Source organism: Patiria miniata, unplaced genomic scaffold, assembly GCF_015706575.1.
Source record: "Patiria miniata isolate m_02_andy unplaced genomic scaffold, ASM1570657v1 HiC_scaffold_9, whole genome shotgun sequence".
NCBI lineage: Eukaryota > Metazoa > Echinodermata > Asteroidea > Valvatida > Asterinidae > Patiria > Patiria miniata.
The window spans coordinates 21,265,898-21,289,524 of NW_024037076.1; the positions used below are offsets into that span (position 1 = coordinate 21,265,898).

The window sequence follows — 23,627 nt, forward strand, 5'->3', positions numbered from 1 at the left end:
CTTTAATACAACGCATATCAAAATGGTACGAATAACAAATTAAAATACACTCAACATGGTTCTTGGTTGCATATCAGGGTCATTCTTCGTTAAAGTGTTCAAGTTGGGACTCGGACTTTACAAAATATCAACTTCAATGAATATATGCTCAAAATTGTAAAGTTTAATAGCTCCAGAACATGGAACAAAACAGTACTGATTTTTAACTAAGCCATATTTTTTGACATAAATACTTGAAATTGAACCTTCAAAAACGTGTTTTAACAACCTAACAGATACGTTACCACCATTCTATTTATAGAAAAGTTGTCCTTTGAAACAAAAACTGGGGAGGCTTAAGTCAATATGAATTTCGGAGCTACACATTGTGAAAGACAGACTAAAAATAGAGGGATTTGAGTGACAGTATTTGACAGGTACATTGGAAAACGTCGTTTTTTTCTAGATTGTGAAAGCAAGGCACATAAACTGTCTGTCTCGATTGGATATGCACATAATTTCCGTTGCTACATCTATCACTTTGCAAGTTGCAATTTCACATTTATTTGCCATAAACTAAGTAATTAGTCAATTATCATTTCGATGAACAGGACAACAGGTAATTATACAAATATTTCCGATGAGATTGAGATAGTAAGATCCACAATGCCAAGCTGTTTCGGTAACGTATCTGGCAAATCAGATTTATGATAAAAATACGATATACGGGATAACGCAGTAAGCAGCACTTACACAAAACTGTATAGCAGCTGCTGTGATCAATCATATTATAATATAATGATGCTATTGAAAACGCCTGGCTCTTCATACACCAAAGGTATCGTCAAAATCTAAAAATGTGTACACACTGTATACGAACAAAGTCAGAACCCGACAATTAAAAAACAATCAATAAAAGTCGAGTTTGCATTGTTTCTTATGTACAGCAGAAATGATCCCTATTTCGTCACTCTGTTATAATGTGCATTTTATGAATACATGGAATAATACAAAAGCGATTTTTAACTAACTTTTTATTTTGGGGGAAAATAACTACTTGAAGTTAAGTCTTCTAAACGTCGTGTAACGATCTAACAGATACGTTACCGCAAGTCCACATCAATAAATTCATGTCTTTAAATAAGATTCTGTGGATATTTTAAATAGATGTGAATTTCATTGGTACACATTGTGACAGACAGACTGATATAAGAGGTTTCGTTTATCCTGTTTGTCAACAAAAAAACATCATTTTATAATGATCGTTAAAAAACAAAGAATTACTTAAGTATATATTTCAAGGACCATAATGCAGGGCGGATCCAGGAATTTTTGCAGGGGGGGGGGGGTCGGCCTGTCAGATATTTTTTTATATCCCATTGTTGCGGGTTTTGGGGGGTCAGAGCATGGGGGGGGGGGGTTCAAGAACAGGGGTTCGGATCCGCGCCTGCGTTTAGAATATCATCTTGTTCTATTATTAAGGTTATTATTAATACTTATTATTTTTTTTTATTTTCATTTTTTGAGGGTCAGAGCAGGGGACTATAAAGTATTTGGAAATAATCATGTGACGTTTTTTTCGCGTGATATGTTTTGCGCATGCATATCACGGTTAATGACTTCACTAAAATGCAAAACAAAGCAACCCCTGGCAAACAATCCTGATCAACTAGCTATGACCAAATGATTTAAAACTGAATTCAGGCACACAGGATGGAGGTCAGAATTTCCTTTTCCTATGTGTTTTGAGCTGCCCCACATCCCACCCCTAAGTTCACCCCCAACCAACCCACCTTCCCTACCCTCGAAACCATCATTTAAGTGTCCCCATTGGTTAGAGATAACGTCTGAACAATACATTTAATTGTATTGTCTTAGCTACGCTCGCAAATTAAAGATTGATTTTTGAACAGATACGTTACCGAGCTGATCAGATACGTTACCATACTAAACTGAGATATTCTATGTAAACCAACAACGATGCTTTCATGCTATCAACTTTTTGTGCAATTACAACTACTCACTAGTCACTTCCTAAAATCTTTATCTACAGATTCTACAAGTTACATATTTTACTATAAAAAAACATTGTATAAATGCTACTTATCAACTTTAAGAATATTCAACAGAAATTCAGCACAAAATTACAATCCTTCTCGGCAAGCATGCGCTCTATGAATCACAATGTGTTAAGAAACTGTTGCACGTGTAGACATCGTGGGGAATTGATGACGTAGCCCATGTTTGTTGACGTCAGCATAACATTTGCATGATGAATTCATAATCAGTAACGTATCTGGTGTAACGTATCTGGTGTAACGTATCTGGTGTAACGTATCTGACCCGCTTATGTTGAAATAGGCTTCCCTTGACAAAATGCGTGACCTTAACTACTCTTTCCGCCACTTGATCAGTCATCACCCAACACACTGTTGACTGGTATGGTGTTTGAGGTCAGCTTCCGTCACGTGTCTCGAAAGGAAAGGCAAAAATAGGTAACGTATCTGGCACTACACATACGTAACATGGATTTTTTTCGTTGACAGTTCTATATTTTTTTTTAAATTCAAAACTTATTAGATTTATGTCATATGTACAATATAATCCCCAGTTTGGTCTAGTCTGTGAGCAACTTCAGCGTGCATATTCCTCAAATGTTAAGTCTGTTTATCGTTTTGAAAAAATAGTAACGTATCTGGTTGTGAAATTGGCGACATGCGCTCTGAAGGCGCGCTCAAGTAAAATTAATGAGCTAATCTTTTTTGATTTGTCATTGTATATTTAGGGCATACTATGGACTAATAATTTATATAAAAGGGTATTCATTGATATGCACACATGAAAGACGAATGGGAGCCTTTTCATGAAACGCACCTTGGCTGGCGACATGAGAAAACCGTAGTCCGAGTAACTTGGACCCAACTTATCGCCTTTTTAACATTCGGACATGGTCTGGCGATAGTATTTGGTGGTAATCTGTACTATCGCCAGACCATGTCCGAATGTTAAAAAGGCGATAAGTTGGGTCCAAGTTACTCAGACTAAGAAAACCGCAACAAATACCACCTTACCGTCACAATTTCTAAGATTTGTCTTGATTTTTTTACCTTCTTACTACATGGGTTTATGAAACAAAACTCAGCCACGACGAAAATTAATATAACTCATTATCGAACACACTCCATACTTCTTAGAAACACAAACGACACAAAAAGGCACATTTGAACAATTTAGCGGAGAATGGCCCATCAACTGCAGTTCTGTACATGTTGACAATTTTGTACCAGCGTTAAAATACATGAACATGTTCTAAATATAGCGTGTTAGTGGGTAACCGTGTCACAGCATAGTGTACACACGGTTAATCCCCATATGGAGCATCAACACTGGTACTCTGTGGCAGGATGACATCATCTCGTACGTATACGACAGCCAGCCGTGCCGTGCGAAACCGGTACATTTTGTCGTGATTGCTCCAACTTGGAGGTTTGTCACAATAGTATTTGGTGGAAATCTGTACTTAATTGTGACTACATAAATTTCTATATCCCTACAATGATGTGGTGACTGAAAAAAATAGAGCCACCGATACATTTTAGAATGAGTTTTCTTTTTTTTACACTCACCGAACTCTCCCTTAGCTTTCTAAGCACCGCTCGTTCATCACTTGTCAATGTACGTCCGATCTCGATCCGCGGATATCCGACCTTCGATATCGACGTCATGCATACAGCGCGCGCGCCTTGAACCTTATTTACATAATTAATGACAACAAAGTTAAGTGAGGGCGTGCTAGTATTCGGCCTGTTGGCGTTGGCCAGAACTAGAGCATTCGGCTAGGCTGTACATCTCTTCTAACTACATGTATAAATGTACATGTAGCCGAAGTTCCAAAGGGTTGTCAATACGGGGAAAAAGGAAACATAAAAAAGGCAGATCTCCACGGTAGATTGGTCAAAATATGGAAAGAGACAAACATAGCTATAGGGTGTTGAAATCGTAGTCACTTCATTTTTACTGCAGAAATAAAGGACTAATACAGGCTGCAGAGTACAGATTGCAGTAGGCCTACTTCCCTAGGCCTCGGTGATAATTACGCGCACTTCCCAAAAATATTTAAAATAATCACAACTATCCAAGGTATTTGAGACACCCATCAAATTAAAGCTTATTTCGTCATCTTTCATTTTCTGTTAATTTTTTTTTGAGGGGGGGGGGGGTTAATCCGATGACTTTTGGGAGAAAATTCCATCCACATCTGATCACCCCTTGTGTTTCGCCATTTTAAAAAATGATGCCTGCGCTCCATTGCAAAAAAAAGAAGAAACAATTTTGGGGGCAAAATTTCATCCGAATTTCGCAGAAATAGGAGCTCGCAATACGGTGCACAACTTCCACGCATCTTTTTTTTGCAAACCCTCAAGTTCATGGCCCACAAAATGCTCTAATAGCAAAAAAATGGCTGCATCCATATTACTTTGATTCGGGAAAAATTGATGGCCGAAAAGCAGATCTTACTCAGGCGGGAGAAAAGTGGTCATCTGCTTTCAAATTTCAGAAAAGCAAAAAAAAGGTGATCGTACGTTTTGACAGGACTGTTTTCTACATTAAATTTCTGCTTTTCAGCTTAATAGAAAAGTAAACTTGTTTTGCTCTGATAACATTCGAAGACAGAATCCGATGACGGAGAGATTATGCTTTTCTCATTTCAGAGAACTACAAAAGCAGATCAAACTTTTGGTAACGACCACTGGTTTGGTGGTAAGTCTAAAAAAAATCACCGTGGTTTACTGTATAGGGCCTAAAAGCAAAATGAAAGGGTCCTTCCAATGTTTCTCAGGAAATTTATTACAATACACCCATGAAATCTAAAAGGCGCCTATCGGCCAAGTCTGACAAGAACATAAAAATCTGCATAATTATACATTGTAAAGAAGTCTTCCTGATTGCTTGCTTTATACATTATGGACCTTTTTACTTATAAATTCATAATACACGTATGCGCATAAATGGGCCTGGCGGCAAGAAGACTAGTGAAAGCGGTACATTGAAATGTATATATACAGAGGTCAAAGTACTCGGGCCATTTTCTCTCAATTTCTACAGGATTTGTCGCTATTTTGTGTTGAGAAAAGCCCCTAAAATTGTCTTAGGCCAAAAAAGTCTCCGGTTTCTGGTACGGAGCTTGCCCCAAAAGTGGTGTGGCGACGCGGGGTTTTTTTTCCCCAACTTTTTTTTTCGTCAAATGTCGGTTGATCGTGCTTATGATGACGCTTCGATCCCCTTAAAACTCTCAAAAAAATATCCTTCAGAGTGGAGCTTGAGGTGACCTCAGTAAGGCCATAAGGCTTGAGAATTCTGCACCCACTCACGATCTCGACCGTCAAGAACATTCTTCGGGAAATTTGGATAGTCAAGACAAAAATCAGAGAAAACTGTGACGTCAGGGCACACAGCGACATTAACATCGTGCCCCAGATAGTTGTGTAAATAAAATATTCGCCAGCTGCCAGGCTGGTCATTAGTCTGCTCCCTTACATATTGCGCTAATGAAAAAGCGTTTACAGGTTCTAGATACACGACCATCGCTCCCTCAGTCTAGCTTCCAGGCGCACAATTACAACATTGTAACACCGTCTGCAATTGGTGCCCAACTAAATTTAGTGCAAAATATATGGGAGCCCAGAGAGGCCACATAAAGCGTATACTCGGTCGTAACCCCATCTAAAAACACGTTGAAATTGTGCAGCAGTAGGATTCCAATCATACCAGAGAGTTTGGCGGTTTTGAGACATCATCTTACATTGACAACAAAAAACTTTTATAATTTTGCCGACGCGCGCGCAGACCAGAAACCGGAGCACTGCCGCTGGAACAAACTTTTGCCAGGGGATGCTGGAACTAAAGGACGGGCAAAATTAATGCCAAAGCGGAGCGCAAAGCCCTTACGACGTGGCTTAATTTGGAATATGGATGCTCTGTGGTGCAATCTGAGGCGCTTCCTGGCCACTTTCATTTCCGCAGCTAAGCGCGGCGCTTCGAACGTCTTGCACAAACACTGTAACATATCAAGAGGAGGTATTTTCTAAATCTTCAGGCAGTGCAGAATCGATATTTCTCTCAAGGTATCTAAAATCATGTCATGTCTATGATATTTCCGCCATGATGGAAGCTTTAAACCCGAAAGCAATAACCTCGGCCATGACAAATGAAAAGAAAAACCTTCAGGGGAAAGGTATGAACATTTGCCCCTATTGAAAGATCGAATGAAAAAAATCCTGGCAAGCATAATCAACTTTGCCACCATTGTCATGGCTGAGGTTATTGCTTTCCGGTCAAAGCTTCCATCATGGTGGTTCATAGTGCACGGGTGCTTTTTCAACTAGGGAACCAACGAAGAAGCCCCCTAGCCCCTCAAGTTAACGGCGCGTGTGTATGCCACGTGACTATTACTTTACCACACATTATCTTGCTTCAATTCAAAAACATTTCATAAACAATGTCACGAATTGTACAAACAATTTTTGTTATGTATTTAATGTATTTTGTTTGCTTTTCATTTGGACAATTTGATACTTATAGTTTTATGGGTGAGTTAGGGGGTTCGTTTTTGGTACATTTTTTTTTGGGGGGGGACCGACAGACCGACCGACACCCGAGTGACTTGTAGAAACTCTGTTGCCAGAGCTTAAAACAAGTGCGACTACACAATAAGCGCTAGCTCTGGCTGTCTTGAAAACTACAATGCAAAATAATACTATTGACCTTCATAATGCTCTCCTCATCCGTATACGCCCTGAAGACTCATTAAACTGACACAGGGCCAGATGCAGGTGTAGTGGAAACCCATAAGTTCCTAGAGCATTACATACCACGTGACTAACATTACCACACATTATCTTGCCTCAATGTACAAAAGATCCATAAACAACACCACGAATTGTTACAAACAATATTATTTCTGTCAAGTATTTAATTAATGTATTTGGATCGCTTTTTTTGTTTGACAGTTACAATTTAGTACTTACAGTTTTATGGGGGAGTTGGGGGTTCGTTTTTGGTCAATTTTTTTTGGGACTGACCGACCGACCGACACCCAAGTGACTTGTAGAAGCTCTGTTGCAAATTTCGGGCCGAATTGCGGTGCTGATGAATCGCGCCGGGCTTCAACGTGGCTGAATCAACACGTGAAGTTTCTCTCGTATCTCACTGTGCTTTTTAACATATCCGTTATTTTTTTTTTTTAAATCTCAGTTTGTTTTCAATTTACAGATTGTCTTGTTTCAATTTTTCGGGCGGTGACCGATGCACATCACACAGACAAACCGCGATGCGCATGCATCCGGAAAAAAAACTTGACCGTGAAATCGGAGGCAACGAGGGGTCGAAATCATCATCGTTTGCAACAAAACATTTGCAAAATAATGGCCACTTTCGGCCGCCTTAGTTAAATACTTAGCAAAACACTGATTCGTTCGGTGTTTGTGAAAAGTTTGTGAAAGGAGCATCTTTCGGCCACTTCAGTTTCGGCTGCCTGATGAATATAAAATCTACTTTTCGGGTAGCTGCAATAAAGCAGAAAACTTGGAAACGTAAACGCTTGATTGCTGCACAAGCGAGAGGAAAGACCCCGTCTAATCTGCGTGAGCCGCCGCCACCGGAGGCCAGCCGAAAGATGCTTTTCAGGTAGCGGAAACGCCAGAAAAGTAGAATTTTATTGAAAGGTAAATTAAATTCTCCTTTTCTGGAAACATCTGGTAGCCGAAACTAAAGCGGAAAAGCAGAAAAAATCAGAACTTTTGAAACACCGTCTGCTTTTCTGTAAATTATTCTAACCGAACAAAAGCATGTCCACTTGGAAAATAGCGCAAACAAATATCTATTGTTCGGGGTGAATCTCGAAATATAGCACGGGGTGAAAGCTTAATATATCAGAGTTTGATATACACATATTTTGTCACAAAGAATTTAAATTTTACATAATTATTAGGGCCGATAAATACAACATTTTCAATACATGCTGAAAATGTGACCAAAATATCCTATTGACAAATTTCAAATTGGCACCAAAACCGGCTAGGGCCTCATGCTGTCTGTTGTTGAGAGGATTTAAAAAGAAAAGGTCCTCATTGTCACAAGTTGCTTAACATCGAGTGCCTCCGCTTCAATTTCAATTTGAAATTCGTCTTTCAATTCTTTCAATTCATGCATCCATCCAGCCTTTCCGAATGGAGGAACTTGTGTACGTGTACGATCGAAAATGTGGGGGTATACCAAAAGTAAAGTAAGATTGATCGAACACGAACGTGTACGTGCGTAAGTACGTGTACGTACCGCGTACCGGATTGTCACTGGTACTCGGACCGAGTCTGTATGTGATATGTTGGCTCGGAGATCAACGGTGGAATCTTTTTCGCGTGCAATGTGTTACCCGCGAAAAGATTTTTCCCCCTGCATGCAGACATCACATGCAAAATGGCGTCGAGTTTGATGACTTGAAAGCAACGTGCCGGTAATAACATTGATTTTCATTAAACGTTGAACATCATTTCATTAAAGTAAAGTAAAGCATTCGGTGTTTTTGCATAATTTTCAGCTTTATTGTGACTTCATGATTGAAAGGTTAGGAAAGAATGTTGCAACCTGACGCCACTTAGGCTTTTTCAGCGGTTGGTTGTCATGGTTGTGTACAATTGGATTGGCCCAATTAATGTGTGTACAAAGTACTCCTAGAACTATGACTCGCTCCACGTAGTGGAGCTCGTGGAGCCTCATACTACTCATAGTTCTAGGAGTACATGTGTGTACAAAGTCTATGGACTAGCCCCATAAACAGGATAAATGTGACCAATTTACTGGACTAGCCCCATAAATGTGGCCAATTTACTGGACTACTCTGTAAATAAAGGCCACACTTCCACCATGTACAAAAACATGTCGGTAGCGTCAGTATCACACTGGGAGGAAGGTACACTTATCATAATTTATGCCTACGTCACCAAGTTGATGAGCAGGTCGTATGACGTTCCTAGAACATGAATTATGCAGATCCGTGCCAACGGCCTAGGCATGCGCCAGATGAAAGCGCTGGCTCGTATGCAAACGATAGCCTAGCAAAGCTGACCGTCAATATAGCGGCGGTTTATTCCCCCATGGTCGAACTAGCCCGTTTGGCGAGTCAAACATTATTAGTACAGCTACGGGCATAGATGAAAAGAAAAGAAAGGAAGAAATAAATCATTGCATTCAGAAAGCAAATCTGTTGCTGTATCAATTTATGGTTAAATAGATCTGTTTATTAAAACACTGACGAGATTGCCTCAGGATACTCAAAAAAGGACAATGCGGCGGACAAGCACAGTAACCGGCCCTGATCAAATTACATTACATTTGAACGGCATAAAAACAAAAACGACATCGACAATGCATTTTTTTCTTTCTAGTTTACTCATATTTGTAGATAGAGGATCTATTCCCGTTCCTTTTTTACGAAACTTTCAGTTTTGATATCCATGTCCATGCAAACTTACAAGGAATTGTACGTGCCCGTAAAGTAGTTTAAACACCTTGACAGCAATGTCAGTGATGTTCATCAACTTTTTCGTTCGCAACAAAAGTGCTAAAAATCTTAACTTGGCCGGCCGGTGCTTAGTAATTGAACAACTAACCTGATTGCAACTTCGTCAAACATCACCACTGAGAAATAACTTGAACCTCAGTTTAAAAGTAAAAAATATTCAACAAAGTTCTTTTGAAGGCCCATCTTTAAAAAAAAAAAAGAGTGGATTTTATAAATCATATATTGTTTGCGAATTGCTAATGACTAGAGCTTGTTGTTGACAGTTGTTGAAACAAGTATTCTGTGTCAATTTCTTCGTTGTTCCAAGCAGTCAGAATGATGCACAATAAATTGCTTTTTTTTTGACGAAACAGGTTTCTAGGGTCTTTGCGTTTTAATGGTGATATCATTTGAACGGATTGAGCAATGTCAGTAATTTCTTTTTTTATCTAAAAGTAGTTTCTGAAATAGGTTTTCCAGTCATTATACTACTTATTTTGGAGCTACATATTTTTTTTAAATACAAGTGCATGTACCGTACCCCCCGCAGCGCGCTCCGAGCGAACCGAAAATCATCGCTCGATCATATGCGTGCACGTTTCAAGTGTCAGGTTGGCTCAGTGCGGAAAGGGCATATTTTTCATCATTTTGGCCTAAAAACCGACAGAGGTCTATGTTAGTTCTGCGCATGATACGTGAGTATGTCAAGAGATAAAGTACGGAGTATAGGGGCAAACTGTGCAGCGGTTCTGTGTGAAATGTCTCCATTTTGATGGACGTTTTTGTACTTTATTAGTGTTTTGTGCTGCAGGCAATTTTGCGGGTTTCTTGATCTATGAGGCTCCGCTCACGGGGTCACGCGGAGCCTCATAGATGTGAAAATCAAAATTTGACAAAGTTCAACATGTTTTTGTACATGGTGGAAGTGTGGCCTTTATTTACGGAGGTAGTCCAGTAAATTGGTCACATTTATGGGGCTTTCTATGGACATGATCTAGTCCAAGTAACTAGGACTCTACGGATCATTTTTTAACATTTGGACATGGTCGGGCGATAGTAGAGACGAGTCCGAGATTGATGGCCCTATTGTGGTTACTAATAATTTTTTTTTTACCATTTTCACTCGTACCCCCAATCAAAATCGTCAGATTTCACCCTCAAAACGGTCTTCAAACCGCCTTATGCGCCCCTGTAGGCTTCAGTGGGAAGTGAAAATACAAATGGTGGTGGTTAGGTTTACATACATGTACCTTTAGAAGAAAAGAGAAATTCCCCCTTCAATTCGGGAAACATCCTTGTCACAAAATCTACTTTAAAATTATTGGACCTACCAAACTAGTTGGCGACACTCTCAATAAACAGGTATGTCATAGATTAGAGGGCAGGGTTTTGATTTTTTGAGGGAAACTTGGGGGTAAAAAATGACGATGACAGCGCGGTGACAACACGCGACCCGAAAATAAAGATGGCGATCACCATGTGATGTACGGTGAGCACGCATGGCGCGCTGAATCACAAGGCACAAACCGCACAGGAAAATTGTGATTTCTATCCCAAGAATCTGTTCAAAATTGCAAAACGGGTGTCACTGGAATTGAGAAAAGTCTGCTTTTGATTGTACAGGTGATTTTTGAACAATGAAAAACATTTTTGACTCTTTAAGTTGATCAAAACAAAACAGGGGCCGTACACTTCACGATCGCCGATAAAATCGATTAACGTGCCTGTAGTTGGGTCCTATGTGCACGCGTGATCCGGAACTAGGCAAAAACATACGGTCATTCGTAGGCAAAGTTTCAAATGTTAGAGACTCTACAACTTATTTTGATTCAACAAACATTCGATGCAAGAGTTTATACAACTGTAGAGTACGAACAAAATATTTGAAATCACACAGTCCGATCGATGTACCGAGGAGAAATTTATCGTTGATTCGCGGCTCCCGTGATTTTGTACAAACCGTCCAAACATGTCAAAGTGCGACTCGGAAATCTGGCCAAAATTCCTTTTCTAGAGATTTTATCGAAAAGATCTTTGTGTATCAAGAAGCTTACATTTTCCTTTTCAAAATGCACTTCGTCAGAAAAAATAGTATTGGAGACTAATTCAAAAGAGGTAGGTTTTTATTTGAAGCGATCCGGAACTAGGAAAAATCCGGAACTAGGAAAACGACTGTAGTATTGCTGTGCTGTACCTTGGCTTATGCCACATAGCCATGCCACCCAACGTACTGACTACTGAGGAGAGTGTCATTTACTGGCGCACAAAACTGCACTTAAGGTTGAATTCTATGATGTCTCGGCTTTTGCCCTTTTGCATTGATATAAGATAACTGGCGCAATTGCAGAATATCCCGCCAGTCGTCTATCCACCTCGTATCCGGATACCCAGATATCATATGATGTCACGATTGACTGATTGATTTCCCACAATAAACACCCTCACAATACGTAAGGCCAATGCATGCATCAGCTTCGCCCGGCTACACACAATATGCGTGCACTTCCCACTCCGTATCCCCGTATTCGATTTTCCACTTCCCGGGAAATACATTGGACTTAGACTTTCTTCTGATCCCCCCTCATTCATTTTACGTTGTATGTACTGATTCATCCCCTTGGAAGATGTTTTTAAAAAGAAAAAATAGTGCCCTCTGTCGCCCCTCCCCAACTCAGTCCCACTCCGTATCCACAGATCCACGTATCCACTTCCTGGGACTAATACTTACATGTACATTCGATCATTTGCGAGGAAAAAAAATTGCATCAAAGGATCAAAACAGCCAATCATAACGCGCCTCAGTTATTTATGCTAAGTATGACATCCAACAGCTGTCGGGTCAATGGACTCTACTGTGTTGCAGAATGTACTACTGACCCGAGGGCTGTTACATGTCCTACCCAGCATTAGTCCAAGTAACTTTGACCCTACTTATCGCCTTTTTCAACATTCGGACGTGATCTGGTGACAGTAGAGTCAAAGGGAACACAAGACTTAGAAGGAGGTTTACACGCTTTTTGCCAATATTTTAAATTTTCGTTCAAATTACAAGCAAAAACTCATCTATGACACAATATTTATCCTTTATGCAGCAGAGGATCCTCTCAAATGACAAAACGATCAAGCTGAACCCGAAGAAAGGGTATTTTTGGTGCAACTCCCGGTGTGCATAACAGTTCATCGCGTCAGCTGTGTGGTGGTTGTGTGTGCTTGTAATTGTGCCAGTCAGGGTGACCATATGAAAGTCGAGACTAATTTTACAACAAATCATAAGCACTACTGTCATGTCTGATATTTATAAACACAATTGTATATCATTGTTTGTTAACACTCCACTATAAATACAGTTCATTTTCTACTTTGTTCTCGCCCCAGATCAGTGAGGAGTCGGATGCTATTATTGCAGCTACAACACTGAGGCACAAAGTCAGGAACACACCACCATCATGATCATATCAAGAATAAACCGTAGACTCATTGCCAACAGGCTTTTGGAGGTAGGCTGTTGTTGCCTTAATCAATAATAATATGGGGATGGGAACCAGTCTACTTGCAGGGTGAATCCGTTTTTGCACAAGTGCAACCCAAAATAAAAGCCTATTTCTCAGAGGGCTGCAGATGCTAAAATATAAAAACAGCAGGGTTTTGTTTAGTTAAACACTCGTGGGGAAAATTTCATCAGGAGAAAAAACGGAGGCAAAAACAGAATTTGTCAAAGACCATGGATAGTATCTTTAAATGGTTCAGTCGTGAAACTGCTGAACCTCCTGAAGCCAGTGAAACCTTTGTTAAACAAAAAGTGCATCTAATTTAGCTGGATTTTACGGAAGTGATGAAATACTAGGTATTAGTCAAAACTATGCATTGTTTGTTTTCTTTTAACAGATAAGCGGTGGGCGACCCAACAGCACTGCCATACCTAAGACAGCTCTCTTCCTCTTCTTCATCGGGATTGGCCTGTCTGTTTTCAGCTCCCATCGGCTCCTGACAACACAATCCTGTCGCTCTCTCCTACCTAAACAGGAATGATGTGATTGCCAGCAGCTAACCTGATAGATTTGCCATAAATATCCACTTCTGTCAAGTATGTGGGAAGGAAGAGGGGTCCATTTTAATTCAGTCAAGTTTGATTTTCAAACTTCAATTCAACTCAAACCACACTATGGGATTTCAGTATCTATTTTGCTGGATTTGGGGCAACCAGCTTCTGTAAACATGTACATAGCTTTGTAAATGAACTCTAACCTTTGACCTGGCATGATGGAAATCAGTGCAGTAATCATCCAATGGATGTGTACATATGTGTCGTATGGACTATGAATTGTTGTTGCTGATAAATACAATAAAGTGTGTAGCATGTTATACGGTGGGCTTTAATGTCATTTCCAGAAAGAATTGTGTGCATGTTTTCAGCTGATTTGATTTCCCAACAGCTATATGCATGCAATTTACATGCAATGTACATATGAGGAGGTGCTTGTCTGTGAACTGATTTTCACAGTTACAGTGAAACTTTATGTACAGTGTACAAACCACATTATGCATTATACTGTAATGAAAATGGTTTGGATAGGATGAAGATATGGCTTCTTTTTTTTTAAATGGTTCAAGTCATATTGCACAGAATATTTGCCATCAGGAGAGGTGGCATTTGTGAAGGAAAAAGTCATGTAATTGTAACAATGTTGAATTATTCACAGATTTTACAAAAGAGACTTTAAAGGATCGTTCCTCATGTGTTTGCTTTGTAGGAATGTCGACAAATTTCTGTAAGATAATGATGTGTCTGTATTGTGAAAAACATTATTGAAGCAAAGAGCAATTTCAATGCATTGTGTATATTTTTCAAAATGGTGTTTATTTCGTGTATAGTGTTTGCGGAGGTGGTGAAACTTTGGTTGGCGGCTTAACAAAGGAACTTGTATGTTAATTTGAAAATTGTATTCATAAATACCTGAGACAGTTTACCCATTCCTATTGGTCAAGAGCCCGTCACGTGGGTGGTTTTAAACCGCTGATAAAACACCAGCTGGTTTAAACACAATTCCTGCGTTTTGTGCCACCATTGCACAGTACGCGCCGCGCACGCCAATTTCCGTATAAGGAGATTTTTAGCACTATGCGTGCCAGGCATATACCAAACACATGGCCAGATGGGTGTTTCACAAAAAATTGTGCATTTTTAACTTGTTTTGACTTTTTGACTGAATGGTATTTATGAATGGGAATAAATATGTGCTTGGCCAGTTTGCCTGAATGCGGGTAATGATCCTCGCCTTCGGCTAGGGCCATAATCCATGTCCAGGCCCCCAGCTGGTTTTACATATTTATTCCCTTATTAAGGTCTACAATACTAACTTGGTTTTACTTCGCTTAATTTTAAAATTGCGTTAACTTCAGTGTGCAAATGATAGTCATTCATAGATTGAAGAGCTTAATAAAATGTTAAAGGAGAATTGCTCATTGATGTCGATTGTAAAGTTAATTATAGATGTCGATGAGTTTCACAGTACAGTATTCCATTTTTTAACAGTCCTTATTTACAGCCCTTTGCATAATGTACGAGCTTTCTCTGCACAATGAAACAATGCACCACACAAAAGAACAATTTCCAAAAGATGGAGACTTTTCTGGATGTGATTTCTTTTAGTTTGTCGAAAGTCGCAGTTGCCAATGTTGTTTTGTTATACAGTATGTTTGCCTGAACTGCTCATCCTTAGAAATGCCCTCTGACGATTTCCCTCTAGTTCTTTTTTTTTCTTTTTTTAAATCAAATCAGCAACATTCTCCATTTCTTAACTAGTATTTTTGGAGGATATTTCAATTATTTTTTTGGGGGGAGGGGGGAAACCATGGGTGCCCTTTTTGCATAACGACGGTACACTATGAAATCTGAAGGAAATTTGGCATCAGATTACACTTTTGGGGGGGGGGGGCGGTGATTTGACGACGTCCAACTAAATGCTCCTGCCGTTTATGTTCAAATGAAGTATAATATGTTTTTTTACAAACGTTTTATCAGATGGAAATTATTTCCATGTGCACTATCCAAAAAAAAAGCATACGGAGCAGGAAATGTTGATGCGTTGAGGGCGCTATTTGAGATTAACGGTCTGGCGCGTGATGCGGCGTGCAAGTAATTTTGCGGTGCCGCATGCACACAGTGAGTGATGCTCTCTGCACAGGGCACCAAACCTATTTTGGGCTCCCAATCCAAGGGGAAAAAAAATTAAAATACTTTTCATTATCGCCAACCCGATCTGAAACCCCTTTGGCAGGAAAATGAATAAATGAAGAAAAAGAATAAATACCAAATTCAGGCGCAAGCAGGCTCTGTGATATTTGAAAAGCGGCGGTGGAAAATAAGATCCGATTTTACGCGAAGCACGGCGCATAGCAACCAATGCTTTCCTGGATAGTGTAAGGGTGTTGCCTCTCATCATGTCGGGGGTGTTGCCTCCCATCATGTCGGAGATCTATGGTTTACTCTTACTGTCACATCAAGGCTGCCACTAGTCTATGGAATAGCGCAGCGTCTATGACATGCGAGCAGATTCGGCGATTAATTATGCAAAACAAGATTGCGTCTTGACCCCTAGATTCTGCAGTGACCATTCAGCGGGCGCCTCCTCTCGGGTCTTCGGTAACCTGTTGCATTACAAAAACATGGCAGCCAATTGACAAAGCAACAGCTTAGGTCGAAATGACGTCACAATTTCTTCAGTCTACTCCGATTGGCTTGCGCGCGGGTCGCATACAATTTGCATGCACACACATTATATATCGGACATGTGCCGACGTGACAAAAAATATAAACATTTTGGTGTATGCTGTAGCGTTTAAAACAAAAGTAATTGTCTGGCAGCCAATTAATTCCAATTGTACAGTAATCATTCAATAACTAAACATGGGCCGATTTGCTTCGGTCGATGTCTCATTCAACAGTGATTAACTTTTGTATTGCTAAACAAAAAAGTACTTGAAGTAATCTATTCTGGGGATGAAGCTCAAAAATAGCATGGGGAACACACTTTTAATTCGCTAGCAATTCAAAATACTCCCATATGCTGTGTACAAAATTGAAAACGTATTCGCTAAGTCGGTAATTTTATCAGAAATCGTCAGCATCATTATGGTCTTGGAACCATAAAACTACGCGCATTGCAGCGATATTTTGCGTGCGTGATGGAGCCGGTCAGTAACCGGTATACCGTACGCAAAACAATTACCGACTTGGCACCAAGTCTCAGTATACCACAAAGAGGTTGAGGCGGCGAAGTCGCTTCACCCGCAACCTCGTCCCCAGTGCTTACTTTATTTCCCTTCCCTTCCCCAATCCCAGCTGGATCCGCCCGTGATGGGGTAGATTTTGATATCCTGAGTTCCGGTTATTATGACCAGGATTGTAGAAAATTTGGCGAGTAAAGTCGATTTCAACTGATGTTTTACGCCAACGTTTTTTTCAAGACAGTGAGCGCCATATAGGCCTGATGCATTTATACACGTACTTTTTCCGTTCTCTTTAATTATAAGGCCACAGATCGAGATACAGACGTATAGTGCACACGATATTTCTAAATTACTATGAAAACTCTACCATCTGGTCTTCCAGATTGCTGCTTCCCAACATATCGATACTTGAATCAGTACTGATAACGTGACTTTTAGCTTATAATATGCATGGTTTGATTGACGTGTTTTGTTACTCAGCAATTTGTACAGTTCGTGAACTTTTATCGTAATGATTTTTCGAGATAAAAAAATTAATATCAATTTAGTAGAGGCTATATAATGCTGTTTGGCTGTCGGCATTTCTTCATATAGTACCAGACATTAAGCGTTGGAACTACGATACAGTCCGGTTCATCCTCCCAGTCAGTCAGAGAGCCAAATGGCAGCATTTACATTCTTGGTATTAACACTGCTGGTCTGCAGCAGTAGCCCATGGGTGGACGCCAAAGATGCAATTCAGGGCTATTACCACGCCTGGTGGGCCATAATTCCCCTCCCGAAAACCACGGTTCAGAAGATGCTTCCAGCAGGTGAGTATACGAATCACCGTCATATGCACTCAGATTGATGACGCACAATCCTTAAAATACATGTAGCAGTAGTAGCCTCCCCCTCCCACCGCCTCGTAAAAAAGGTCGACCTCATCCCCAGCATTTCTGCATTCATTTGCCGGGGCAATTAGCGCAAAATTCTGCATGTTGTCATTAATGGAACACAAACCACATAAATTAATATTCATAAATACCTCAGACAGTTTAGCTATTCCTATTGGTCGAGAGCCCGTCACGTGGCCGGTCTTAAACGGATGATAAAGACATGGCTAGCTGGTCTTAAACACTTTTCCAGTGTCACAATAAAATGTGGACTCCTAAAAATCCAGTGCCTCTTACCGTTTCATTGGTTGAACGTTCACAATCCTCACGTAGGCATGCGCAACACTACAAGCGAGTCAGAATTTTATAATTCTAAATTCAAAACGCAACGCCCCAGGTGCGTTCTGCGTGACATCGCGCAGAACATGTTACGCGCGCATCAATCTCCATAAAAGGGTTGTTTACATCTTACTCGCCAGCTGAACACTCCATTATTTTGCTGGAGGGATGTTTCCAAAAGCATAAAGTGAACTTGTTGAACAAAATCGGGATTTTTTGAACGAATTATTTGATATTTTTTTACGGATAAGGTATTTATGAATGGGAATATATATGTGCTCGGTCGGTATTTATCACTCTGTTTAATACCGCTTAGAGTCTGGGTGCTGATAATTACCCTCGCCTCCGGCTCGGGTAATTATCAGCACCCAGACTCTAAGCGGTATTAAACGAGTGATAAAAACCTCCGGAGCACACATTTATTCCCTTAAGAAAAACCCATACTTTTAGTAAACAAGTACTGGACTTTTGCAAAAGATCATAGTGAAAGCAGTGATGTAGTGCCTTGATGCTGGGCCTTGGCCTTAAGGCTGCCTTAAGGCTGGATTCTGGGGCCTTGGCCTTGGCCTCGAGGCTTGAGGGCAAAAGCCTTGGCCTTGGCCTTGGCCTTGAGGGATCACAGCCTTGCAATTTTGAGTCAAGGCCCTTCAAGGCCCATAGATTTTTGCATTTTCCAGATAAATCTGTTCGAAATTTTGCTGTTACCATTTTAATCGTATTACCATGGAGGAGGGAAACCCCTTGTAGATTTGTGTGTTGGGCACACTTCCACTTTTATAGCATCACATGTTGTTACCATTGTAGTAGATTTGCTGCAAAAATATTCTGTACACTTGTGCAGGGTTAATGAGATGATCACTTAAATTGCATACAATTATGGAATAGATTGGTCATTCCACCGGGTTGGGGAACAAAGTGTGACATATGACCATATTAAGAAAAGCATGAATGCCTTGCTAGCAGTTGCTCTACATAATATTTGTTGTTGGGTGTTTCACGACTGCAGAAAGTTTGAAATCATTTCAATGTATTTTGCCAAAAATATGAGCAAAAAATGTAATTTTGGATGTAACATTGACACCGTGTCAGTGTTACGTCCAAATATGACATTTGTTATCTTTTTTTTTAAATTTCTTCGAAATATTACCCAAATTTACTTCGCGTAATTCTTACTATAGATGCAACACAATAAGAGAAGCTTTTGTTATGGTAGTCAGACATCAAATGGAGCAGAAATGATAGCTTGTTTGTGTGGATGTAACATTTACACGGTGTAAACCCCAAATGTCACACTTCCATTGAGTGATTTTTACACCGTTACATCCACACTTGAGGTATTGTTTCTGCCATATTTGAACCCTGACTATACCAAAACAAAAGCTTTTCTTGGTGCTTAGGTGTCCAGTTGTAAATATGCAATGTCAGTTTGGGTAACATTTTACATACACGTGTAAAATATGGCAAAAAAAGAATTTTTGGATGTAACATTGAAACAGTGTCAATTATGTTACATCCGAATTAATACATTTTTGCTCATATTTTTGTCAAAGTACTTTCAAATGATTTCAAACTTTCTCAAATATTGAAACACCCTAAGACGAATATTATGTTAAGCAATTGTTTAGAATGCATTGATATTTTTAATAATATAACCAAATATATGGATGTAACATGCACTGCTTCCCAACCCTTTGGAATGACCCAGATCTGATTGGTTGTACATGTCTCCCTGATAAGTGCTAAAGATTTGCATGTATCTGTTTTAGATAATGCTGATATTTCTTACCATGTTGGCCCAGCAAATAAACATTTCCCAAATCAGTTTCTTGGATCCCCCTTTTGTTACACTGTTGGAGAATTGTGCGTCAATATAGAAGTAAATCTTTATTTTGTTTTAGTTAAACCACATTGAAGACCTGCACTTACACTTTCATAGATCTAATGCAGTCATAAAACGGTGTATGCGAGCATGTTGATTGCAATTTAAGACATGTTGTTCTTCTTAATGGGCGATTCGTGATGATGAGTCATGTGACTATAATTAGTTCTATATCAGTGGTCATTTTATAAAACAGGGCCTTGGCCTTGGCCTTGGCCTTGAGGGTTAAGCCTTGGCCTTGGCCTCGAGGCTTGAAGGTCTAAGCCTTGGCCTTGGCCTTGGCCTTGAGGGTCAAAGCCTTGGCCTTGAAGGTTTAAGCCTTTGCTCCAACACTGAGTGAAAGGGAAATTTACGGTCAATCGAAAGAGTTTGTTGAGACGTTAAAAGATTCGTTAATTACGACAAGTGAGGCATTTGGTAAGTCACTTTATTTACTCCGTCATATAAAACACCAACCATAAGTTCTATCAGGAGCTTTAATACTGGGCCGGGAAGCAGATGCGACGTTTGACTTACTCAGCATGCAGCATCCCCATTAAGGTGGTTCAAAGACTGAAAGCAACTTGTCCTCGGCAGAGACTATACGCCACTGACTTACATACGTTACCAGGTACAAGTTATCTTTGACCGTAATGTTTGACGAAAGTATACGCCCTGTGATCCTACTATTAAATCTAAATAGGATATCAAGACAATACGTTGTAAGTTGGCTCACCACCTGCAACAAGCACCATTTGAAACATAACGTTACGCAACATACGTTGCCATCTTTAACTAATTTTGTTTGATATTCTCGCAAATGATTATCATTATGTTTTGTAATTTGCGAATCAACAGCGCCACCAAGCGTGACGGAGCCCCTGGTAGCCGGTTTTATGGATAAAAATGGCATCTTGTCGTGATACATGCGGTTTAAGTGATATAAAAGCCTTTATAGTCATAAAATCCATATAATCCACATTGCAAATATTCCTCCGAATTCATCCTGTATGCAGCACTTCAAATGCATCTTTCACATTCGTTTTAATTGTACTGATAACTATGATACGACAAAACAGATCAATGTAACGTAAGTTTTATGTACTCTATATACTGTAATTATTTTTTCAAGGGATCATATAATAAATGAAGAGCTAAATGTATTTTTCACAGATGTTTATTGTGAACCTGTTTAAATAGAGTTTCATGAAACCTTTGTTACTTTGATTATTTTTTCAAGGGATCAAAACAAAATGTGTCTAGCCCCCCCCCCCAAAAAAAAAATTCAATAAAAAAAATTGCATTAGCAACAAGAAGGGATGTGACGTACATGTGAACGGTATTCCCCTAAAGAAATAGTCATGACAAGGGTGCATTTGTAGTTAATATAGTGTGCTTGATTTTAGGATTTTATTGGCGCTCCCAATTGAAAATATGCACGAGCCCCCCCCCCCCCCCTGCATCAAAGTTTTGCTCTGAAATATGGAAATTCGCATGACCATATCAGTGATATTGTGAAAGAAATTCATAAACTAAGGCTGTGGGAGATAAATGGTACGCATTGTTCAGTATACTCCCACTTTAATGCACCTGGTCCATTCACACAATTGTTTTTTTGACTGACACTGGAAAATATTAATTGCCATGATCTGATAACCGTTATCGTAAAATTACTCCAGTGACCATTAGCAAGTGATTATAAAAGTCTTTAACTTCCAATCATTTCGTAATAGAACCTCATCCAAATCATGATCCTTGCGGGGGGTGATACCGCCTCCCCGTTCCAAAGGTGCCCCACCCACAAAATCAAAACGAGGTCAACATTGCACTGTTCATTTAACGTATAAATGAAACAATAACGGAAATGAAGGAGCCAACAATGCGTCCATGTCTGATGCATGATTGTGTATGCGTACATGATATGGGGGGGGGGGGGGCTGTCAGTCGCTAATTCAAAAAGCGGAGGTGGGGTGGAGGGGGAGCTGGACCTCAACTGACGCTTGTGGCGCTTTCTTTCCTTTTCCCATCTACTCATATTTCACAATTACTGCTCAGCTTCCTGGTGAGTGCTATAGAAAAAAACTCTAGCGATGCCCAAATGAATGTAAAATCGTGCTTGTTGAAATATTATTACCCTAGACTACGCCTAGGCCTATAATAATCATGCTTATATTTTTATTTTGTAGGTCGTTCGATGGCCTTGGCAGATGTTTCTCTCCCCGGCCTCGGAGCTGACCAACATCCCGTGGTTCTAGAGATTGGTACGGAACACAACGCAGGTCCCATCGGCATCCCAACATGGCTCCTCCCAACCTTCCCCGAATTCAAGCTAGACATCCCTTACCTGATTGCTAGTGCGCCCTCCAGCGACAGCGCAACCACAAACCTGAACTATAAGTCCATCATCTACACCGATTCCAGCATCCTGAATGCTGCTTCGCGGTTGCAGTACAACCTAAACGCTAGCAAGGCTGACATGAAGCAAACTGACAACAGTTACACCGTCAACTTCGATGGCCACACATTTACTGCCAACTTCGAGTCGTCCGGGAGCTACCAGTCCCCAGACAAATTTCCCAATTTCAGCACTTACAACCACATCATGTCACAGACGTGGTTTGGGTCCTACCAACGCGATAGGAAGACGTGTGCGGATCACCACTACCAGTTTGACACCATACAGGTCCGACCCGCAAGCATGACCGTGCAAGCTGCAAAGGGCGTTCTAGACGTCCATTTTCCAGAGGGTCAGATCAAAACACCTGATCTGACAAAGGCACTGGGTACCGTAGAGGTCTTGGCGCATTTTACCATCACTCAGCCCTATGACTGCCTTCCCAACTAGAAAAAAATATGCTCACGAACCTAAATTAGATTTTTGATTGCATGATCGTAAGAGTACGTGAAAACCTCATTAATACATGTAACTAACGAAACTTAACTGAAGCAAACAAGAAAACCAATTGCGGCGCGGAGAAACCCCCTCCCCCAAATTGGGGGGAAATAGAAACAATAGGTTACTCAAAAAGGGAAAAATCTAGAAACTTTTCCACAAGTTTTTCCATAAATTGCATATTCTAGAAGGGGGAGGGGTCACCATTTGACATCAGGTGTCTCTGTGCATTATAATCTGGTATGCATATAGTTATTTACATCATCATGCGCGCTTTGACGTCCATTATAATGGATGTTCCTCTTGTCCACGTTTTCAAGATTTTCAGAACTTCAACCTTTTTGGGGGGATGTTCAACACAAACATCTAGGGATGATCCATTGGCCAATCCACCAGTCATGAAGGATCGATAACGCCCGTTAAAAGGGAAAAGCGAGCCCTAAGCGAAACTTTCTTCACTGGCGGAAACAATCCCTTCCTAGACACCAAATCAAAACAAGATACTGATCACTAGTTGATACTGATCCTCCACCGTACTCAGTGGCGTATCCAGAGAGGGGGGGGGGGGGGGGGGGGGGGGGCACGTTGTCCCCCTGGCGGATTTTTTTGACAAATATTTTGTTCAACAATTATTTTAATATATGGTTAGAGATTTCTGACATCAATCCACAAAAGAAAACCCGCTCAAAAACAAACCATTACAATGCGCCGTGAAAATGGGTATTTTTGATTTTACGGAGGCCAATACGGGCGATTCACAATAGTGCGCCTCCAATAGTTTTCAACCCGTTGGCCAATCACAATGCGCGAAATCAGTCGACCTTTTCCAAACGCGCATTGGGTCGACAGATTTTGCGCATTGTGATTGGCCAACGCGTTGCAAACTCTTGGAGG

General features: G+C 40.3%; 2 protein-coding genes and 1 long non-coding RNA gene across 3 annotated transcripts in view; 2 read left to right on the plus strand and 1 right to left on the minus strand.

Moving 5' to 3' along the window:
* The window catches only part of LOC119720841 (disks large-associated protein 1-like), a 34,177-nt gene extending 30,473 nt beyond the window's left edge, over positions 1-3,704 (minus strand). The window contains exon 1 of the mRNA XM_038190698.1: positions 3,606-3,704. The gene's annotated coding sequence lies outside the window, so the exon portion shown is untranslated. The remainder of the gene's footprint in view (positions 1-3,605) is intronic.
* Positions 3,705-8,342: 4,638 nt separating this feature from the next.
* Positions 8,343-14,999, plus strand: LOC119720594. The gene is made up of 3 exons (XR_005270101.1): positions 8,343-8,491; positions 12,914-13,035; positions 13,424-14,999. It is a non-coding gene; the product is annotated as an uncharacterized LOC119720594 (long non-coding RNA).
* A 2,430-nt stretch (positions 15,000-17,429) lies between these two features.
* Positions 17,430-23,271, plus strand: LOC119720966. The gene is made up of 2 exons (XM_038190831.1): positions 17,430-17,580; positions 22,027-23,271. The coding sequence occupies exons 1-2, from the start codon at positions 17,430-17,432 to the stop codon at positions 22,683-22,685; spliced, it is 810 nt and encodes a 269-aa protein (XP_038046759.1). The 3' UTR covers positions 22,686-23,271.
* Positions 23,272-23,627: the final 356 nt, after the last annotated feature.